Source organism: Condylura cristata, unplaced genomic scaffold (assembly GCF_000260355.1).
Source record: "Condylura cristata isolate star-nosed mole 26May11 unplaced genomic scaffold, ConCri1.0 scaffold00004, whole genome shotgun sequence".
NCBI classification, from domain to species: Eukaryota; Metazoa; Chordata; class Mammalia; order Eulipotyphla; family Talpidae; genus Condylura; species Condylura cristata.
Genome location: NW_004567105.1, coordinates 57,536,887 through 57,544,231, shown reverse-complemented (window position 1 = coordinate 57,544,231; position 7,345 = coordinate 57,536,887). Strand labels below are relative to the sequence as shown.

The following is a 7,345-nucleotide window of genomic DNA, read 5'->3' as shown; positions in this document are numbered from 1 at the left end:
TGTTATTAGTCACTTAAATGTTCGAAATGTCTCTGTATTTTTGGGCTTAAAGTCATTTTTTGCCTTCTTTCTTGCACAGGAGTGCCAAGATTTGATTCCTGTCAGTGTTCTTTTGAACCAGAGTTTAGTTCTTTCAGTGGTCTTCCACTTTAACTTGCATTTCATTCTTGTGTCATTGATTCAATGAACTTTTAAAAGTCACTGCATCCCAGGAGCTGCTCTAGGTGTTGGAATAACAGATAACAGTGGGCAGAGAGACACAGCCCTTCACCATGGGAACTTCAGTCCCTTGTGAAAGGCACACAGTGAGCGAGTGAGGGAATGAGGAACCAGAAGGCACATGAGCTAAAGAAAGTGATGGGATCCTGTGGCCTTGATGAGAACTCATTCACTGGAGGGTTATGGACAACTACCTGCTTGGAATAGGTTTGTGAATAAAATGGAGTGATGTGAAGGAAGAGGAGAGACAAGCAGAAACAAAGACAGAGACAAAAGAGATGAGCCGGTGGCAGGCAGGGAGAGAGATTGTGGGTACCTCTTTATAGGAGTTGTGCTATGAGGAAGACAAAGAAACAAGGCAGCATGGAGCTACATTCCAGCAATATTTATAACTGCAGGGAATTGTTAGTAGGCTGGTAGGGAAACTGGGGGATGGCCACCTGCTATTCCATCAGTCACATCCTTGTCGGAGCCTGAGCCTGATCCTTTAGAGAGAGGCATCAGTGGCTTGTCCATTGTTCCAGAGAGAAGACCAAGTGCAGAGCTGTGGCTGAAGGCTTTGGCTCTTGTTTTGCCAGCTTTTCAATTTGAAAACTTAAGTTCATGTATTTGTGAGTTTTTTCCTCCCCAGTAAAAGTATTTAAGGTCATACCGCACAGATTTAAGTCTGAGCTGGTCCCAAGGATTAATGAAATTTTTTAACCTTTAATTTCCTCTGTTTATATCTTTTTTGCTATTAATTTCTAACTGTGCCCTACCATAAAAGGAGAATACGTAATTGATGATTTCTGCTCTTTGGAATGTGTTACAGATTGCTGTGTTTGAAATTCACTAAATTTCATATTGGTTAGATACGAAGACTTCACTGTATTTAACAGGGTGTGCATTCATTAGTCACGTGCTATTTCTATCGATTTTTACTCTATGATTATAAAAGTTCATGTTCTACTTTGTTAGACTCTTATACTATTTTTGGTATAAAGGATTATTCAGGTTATCAGTATGAATTCTATGTTATCTTTTTTTTTCACTTGAGTACTTGTATAATATTTCCAAACCTGTTCCTCTCTTCATTGTTAGCATCTTTCTGGTACGTCTTTTCTTCCTCCCAAGTCACTCTGTTTTAGGGCCATCTGTTGCAAACACAATACTAGTTCTTGTAAACTCAAGTTAGTCTGTGCTTTTAGTATGTGACTCTAACCATCTTACATTTGTTGTGTTTGGCAATCATTTTAGACTTTGTACTGGCAGTCCTAGTGCATATCTGTGTGTTTTGCTTATGTGCTATCTTAGATTGATCAGGTTTTCATTTTTACAGGATTTTTTTTTTTAGCAATTGTCTTTAAATTTAAAAAGAAATTTCAGTGGATGAGAGAATAACAATAAAACTTATGGGGAAAATGTACCATTTTGTTAGGCTATAGGATATATTTCATCTGATTAAATAGAATTTAGTTAACTACCATGAAAATTTATGTGATGGGGTTCTGCATCTGGGGATAAACATTTATCTACTCTGACATACATTTTACTTTTCCATTTCATCAAAGTTTTAAATATATTTTTGTTTTGCTCACCTTAATTGAAACATCCATGTCATTATCATGTTCTTCATTTCTAGAAGAACTTTTAAGGTTTATCTTTGATAATCTGAAATCTCACTCATGCTTGAGTTGGCCCTTTTAATGAAAAAAAAAATAGGGTATTTGTTCAATCTGTATATATTCTCTCCCTCTTAAACTTCTTTCACACTCCAGTCTCTTATTATTCGTCTGGAAAATTCATTTGACTTAATCTTCTACTTATTTTTCAAAGAATTGTGTCATCTTGTTTTTGCATTGTTTGGTTTTGCATATTTTGGTTGTCTAATGAGTGCTATCACAGGTGGGATATTTTTTATGCTAATAGGTATAATCCATTGCAAATAGATCACATGCTAAAGCAATGTCCTTGCTTAGATGAGAAAGGACCTAGAGCTACAAGGGGGAGATAATTTTATGTCTACTACAAAGCAGGTCTGTTAAGTTTTAGTGAGACAGAAAAGTGGAGCTTTTTCCAAGCTAGTGGTAGAGAGGGTGGGGAGGATGGAGGGTAGGCACCTCAGATGTGAAAGTAGATTAGACCTGAGGGAACATCTTGGAGCAAATATGCACATTGTTTATTGCTATGGATGAAAAGAATGAACATGATTGTAGTATGTTAGTGGACTGGGAATTGAGAGCTTGAGGAAAGCAAATCAATTGTGTTGCAGTTCCCGAGGCATTCTTGCATCATATTGCCCATGCAATGGTAAAAGGGTGAAAAAGGGGCATCCTTTCCTCCTCTTATCATTTCCCATAAAGCAAAAGTCTTCACTATGTGATTTTTGTAAACCATGGTAATATACTCTAGAGAATAGAATGCAGTGAATGAGAGAGAGATGAAGACAAAAATTTATGGAGAAATGAACTATTTTATTCAGTTTTAGGATATTCTCTGATGAAACAGAATTTAGTTAAATATCATGAAAAGTTATGTGAAGGGGCTCTATGACTGGGTGATAAGTATTTATCTTTCCTACCCATATGGAAGGATATGGGGTTTGGGGCTCGACTGTGTTCACCCAAAGAGTGAGCAGCGTTTGTTTTTTCATGGAGTCTCTTCACAGTGGCATTACATGATCATTTCACTCTATAGGAAACATGAGAAGAGGTGTCATTAAGCATTCTTTAGTTGGACTCACTGGGCTGATGGGCCCTGACTGCCAGAACTGCTCTACTGCTCTAGTATCAGCAGAACTTGCACCTGAGAAGAGAACCACATCATTGTGTGTGCAGATAGGGGTACTCTGAATTGACTAGAATTAGTTTTATTCAAGGCATTGCATTTCTACTTTGGACAGGTACTGTGCAAAGTGGTACAAGGAAGAAACTAGAAAGTGGACTTAAATCTTTTGCCATCAATGGGACATAGTTCCAGCCTATCTTTGAAGGAAGGAGGAAAGAAAAAAATCTCTCTATATGACCATCACATGCAAATGTTGATAATATTTAGGCTCTGGAAGAAGGAAATTAGATTTGGGAACATTCTAGTCTCTCCAAGGACACTGGAGTGATTTTTGACATATAAAACTCATCCTCCCATGATGAGTTTTCGGAACTGCATGTGGCCAGAACTGTAGATTATAGAGGATTATCTTAGTGAAGCTTGGTATTTGAAGAAAAGAAAAAAAAAACTAGTGGAAGGAAACAGTTTTAGTAATACAGCAATCTGTGAAATTTTATTTCCAACTATGAAGTAGTTACCCCCGACGAAAGGGTTTCCTCCTGGCTTTTTACTAGAGAAATGGGGAATGACTCATCTGTTGACTCTGTGCCTCTTGTTCCAACAGGTCCTTTGTCATCCAGCAAATCCCTAGCAGCAACCTGTTCATGGTGGTGGTGGACAGCAGCTGCCTCTGTGAGTCTGTGGCGCCCATCACCATGGCGCCCATAGAAATCAGGTATATCCTTTTGTATGCAGCCACACTGCTAAAGCCAGGAGTGAGGAGAGGGCAACAGTCAGCACATCTGGGGGAGGAATATTAGCAGAGGAAAGGAGGGCCCTCTGCTGTGGACAAAAAGGAGCTGGTAAGGGAGTTTAGTGCCAAATCTTCACCTTTGAAATGCGGAGTAAGGAGAAGTCCCATCTTAGAAATGTGCCTTAACTACAGTCAACATAATGAATCTCTTAAGTGTGAACGTTTAAAGGCCCAGAAGATCAGAAGGCGTCCGGAATCCTGTCACGGCTTTCATCCTGAGGTGAGTCTGAGAACCTGACCTGTTCTCTTGTCCCATCAGCATCTCACAATGGACAAGTAACTAGAGCTGGAAAGCTTGCTCATGAGAAATGATCCCTTGCAGGCTAACCAAAGAAAAATCTAGAAGGTTAGAGGTACTCTACTTCTTGCCACTTGGTGCCTACTTATTTAGTCTGTGCTTTAATAGGTTTTTCTTATTACATCCAACTATATTTAAAAGCCTCTTTACTAGCTTCCCTAATATGGATGTGCTGTAATTTTATCACTTTCCATTATTACACACAGAGTGGCTCTGACCATCTTGGTTTACTTATTCCAAATTGTAGTTAAAATTATTTCCCCCCACTTACTTTTAAACAGCCTTTTATGCACAAAAAAATTCACATAAAGCAAAAGCAGCAATATTAATATCAGACCAACAGTCACATTTATGAAGGTAAAATATGACCTCATACCCACATAAAGGCACAACTCTAAAGGCACCAAAAGTGACGATCAGAGGAAAATTTAAGCTTAGAATTGAGAAAGGTGAACTTACAAAAGATATAGGTGAATTGTAAGAGAATACCTCCTGCAGTGCTCTAAGCAAGTATTTATAAATCTAGGAAAACTAATACAGATTTAAAAATTAACTTCATCTCTATGCCGAAAAATGGTAAACTTGTGTAGATTGTTACAGGGAGACAGGGAAGATAATCTACTCTTGGAAATGCCATGGCCGGTTAATCTCACCTTTAAATAGCAAATAATTGTAAAGTTACTTAAACAATCCAAGTCCTAGAAGAGATGTTGAAGTCAGTATAGTACTAAGAGTTTGTGATTTCTTGAGAGTGTTTGCTCTGTGTTCAGAATTTGTTCAATGACAGCATGATATGCAAGTATATGCTGAAAAGGGTTTTAATAAAATTCAACGATTATCCCCAATAAATGCTCTATGTAAAAAGGCAAATATAGATAATCAAAAAATCTAGAAGCACTTCAATTAAATCCAAAATTGCATAGTTAGAGAACCAAAATAATTAGAGTAAAAATATTCAAGAGTTAATAAGATAATTTGCTTTGATAAATACATGACAGACATTTAAAAAAAAATCAGTATTTTTTTGCCCATTAGGTTTCCAGACATCATAAGGTGAGGTCAGTAGAACAGAAAGAAATTCTTACATGTGGCAGAAGTTCAAAGGGGAAGGGTACAATATAGATTAGGCAAATGAAAAAAAGAGCACAGTCATAAAAAAAAAATCCTTGGTATTGGAGAGAATGTCCTATTCAGGAACCAGAAAGCTATGACAGACAGATTTAGAGAGATATATAAACATAACTTTTCCATAGAAAAATAAGAAACTGAGTAGATTATTTATAGAACTTGGAAACTATAAGTAAAATCATAAAAAGATTGCTTTTAAATTGATAAGCTAAACAACTACCTGTAAAGATGCAATAGTGAAATGAAAGGAACATGTCATCAGGGATCAAAGAATAGGGAAATAACTCACCATCAAAAGCAAAGACCTTCCAGCTGTACCCTCACTCCTGGGCATCTTCCTGTAGGCAAGGGCCAGGATAAATATCACTGACTACTCAGGACCTACTTTCAAGAATTCTTTATAGCAGTAAGTAAGAGTGAAAAGATGAATGTTCATCAATAAGGAAATAACCGAATGAAATGGAGCTAGAATTAGAGTTTGAGGAGTGTCCATCAATTAATAGGAAATAAGCAGCAGAGAGGATCACATATGATTTTACTTTTACAAAACAGAGACTGCTCCCCTCAAATATGAAGGGGCACGTTCACAAACCTTTCTATGTATGGTCCAGACTCTGAAGCGAGCCAGCCCTTTAGATTTGATCTTTCACTTATGTTCTGGAAGGCAGGGGGAATTAGAAGTCCAGTAGTTTGCTTTATAATCTGATCACAGTAATAGCTCTAGCTACAGCCCCTTTACCTCTTGAATGTTCTATGTAACAGTGTGCAGAGAATAAATTTGGGTATTTTATGCACTGACACCTAAAATCAGAGGTTCTTATGATAAACTCAGTGACGTTTAGACAACTCCATTTCTCTATATTATCTAGATTCTAAACAGTTTGTTTACATATTTTGGAGGGGGTGGGGGAAGCCTGGGTACTCAATAAAAATCAGAAAGCTTAAGGCCAATGTGCAGGTGACAGGTGTCCTAACCAGCCCTACCTTTCCCTGTAGGAGAACGCGAGAGAGTGTGGGGGTGCGGCAAGTCTCCAGGCCACGATGGTCCCTGTCCTGTTCCCTCCGCTCTTGATGCTCTTCTCAAGGTGACACTGACTCAGCTGTTCTCTTGGCATGCTAAATTATGGATAAACTGTGAACCAAAATATGGTGCGACATAGGAGACATGAAATATAGTCCAACCATCAGCATCTCATGATTTTAAACCGTGCGTGATAGAAACTCTTAAAAATATGTTGACAAAAAGTTATCTTTTTACTTTGCCAGTCATGCAGATACGTGAGTTTGCTACATGATAATCATTCTTCATCAGAAATGGGGCTGCAAGTGGGCAGGGGCCCTTCTGCTTGAAACCAATTTAAAACTGTGTACTTTTTAAATAAAGTATATTAAAATCATAATCTCCTTGTTTGGGATTTGTTATAACTTCGTTGTTGATAACACAGATGGAAAAGTGCAGGAATAAGTCACCCATTGCAGACACCAGCAAAGAATGGTTATTGGCAGAGACTTTCCTCTAAAGCAGAGTCTAGATAAATATTTAAGAGTTGTTTTAGATGCTCCACTCTCAGTTATCACAATATTTACAGAACTAAATCAAAATTTCAGCTTAACTATTACGCAGAACCTTGAGTTTTGTGGAACTAAAGTTCAATAGAAATCTCAATGTGAATGAGAACACAAGCTTCCCTAATATTCAAGTGTTGGAATACCTACTAATTCATTCCAAGAAGACTGGACAGAAGAGAAAAACAATGACTGCAAGTGACTCAAGTTCACTGCTTGGTCACTGAGCTCAGGCTCCCTGCAAATAAGAGATGAAATTAGATTTTAAACACTGGGGAAAATACCCAGATCAGTAAGTATTCTCAACACACTGGTTCCTGAATCATAGAGAACAGATTCCTCTGGCTTGTGGTCACCAAATAAAGTGGAATAGTATGGATGCCCAGGTAGAATCAAGAATGCCTCACAGAGGGTGTACATCTAAAAGTCATTTTTTAGAAGCCACATTATGCTGTTGGTAGTTTAGAAAAAGCATTACCTTCTACTAAAATGATGCCAATATTTGTAGAAATAACAATACTGCAATGCCATACTTCTTTAAATTACTACATCTTCAGGGCTATTGACAACATAAC

General features: G+C 37.7%; 1 protein-coding gene across 1 annotated transcript in view; it reads left to right on the top strand.

Annotated features, from left to right (window-relative positions):
- Positions 1-6,566, top strand: part of CACNA2D3 (calcium channel, voltage-dependent, alpha 2/delta subunit 3) — a 764,442-nt gene extending 757,876 nt beyond the window's left edge. The window contains exons 35-37 of the mRNA XM_004676565.2: positions 3,590-3,702; positions 3,916-3,998; positions 6,201-6,566. Coding sequence (XP_004676622.1) covers positions 3,590-3,702; positions 3,916-3,998; positions 6,201-6,293 — 289 coding nt within the window. The 3' untranslated portion in view covers positions 6,294-6,566. The remainder of the gene's footprint in view (positions 1-3,589; positions 3,703-3,915; positions 3,999-6,200) is intronic.
- The last annotated feature ends 779 nt before the right edge of the window (positions 6,567-7,345 follow it).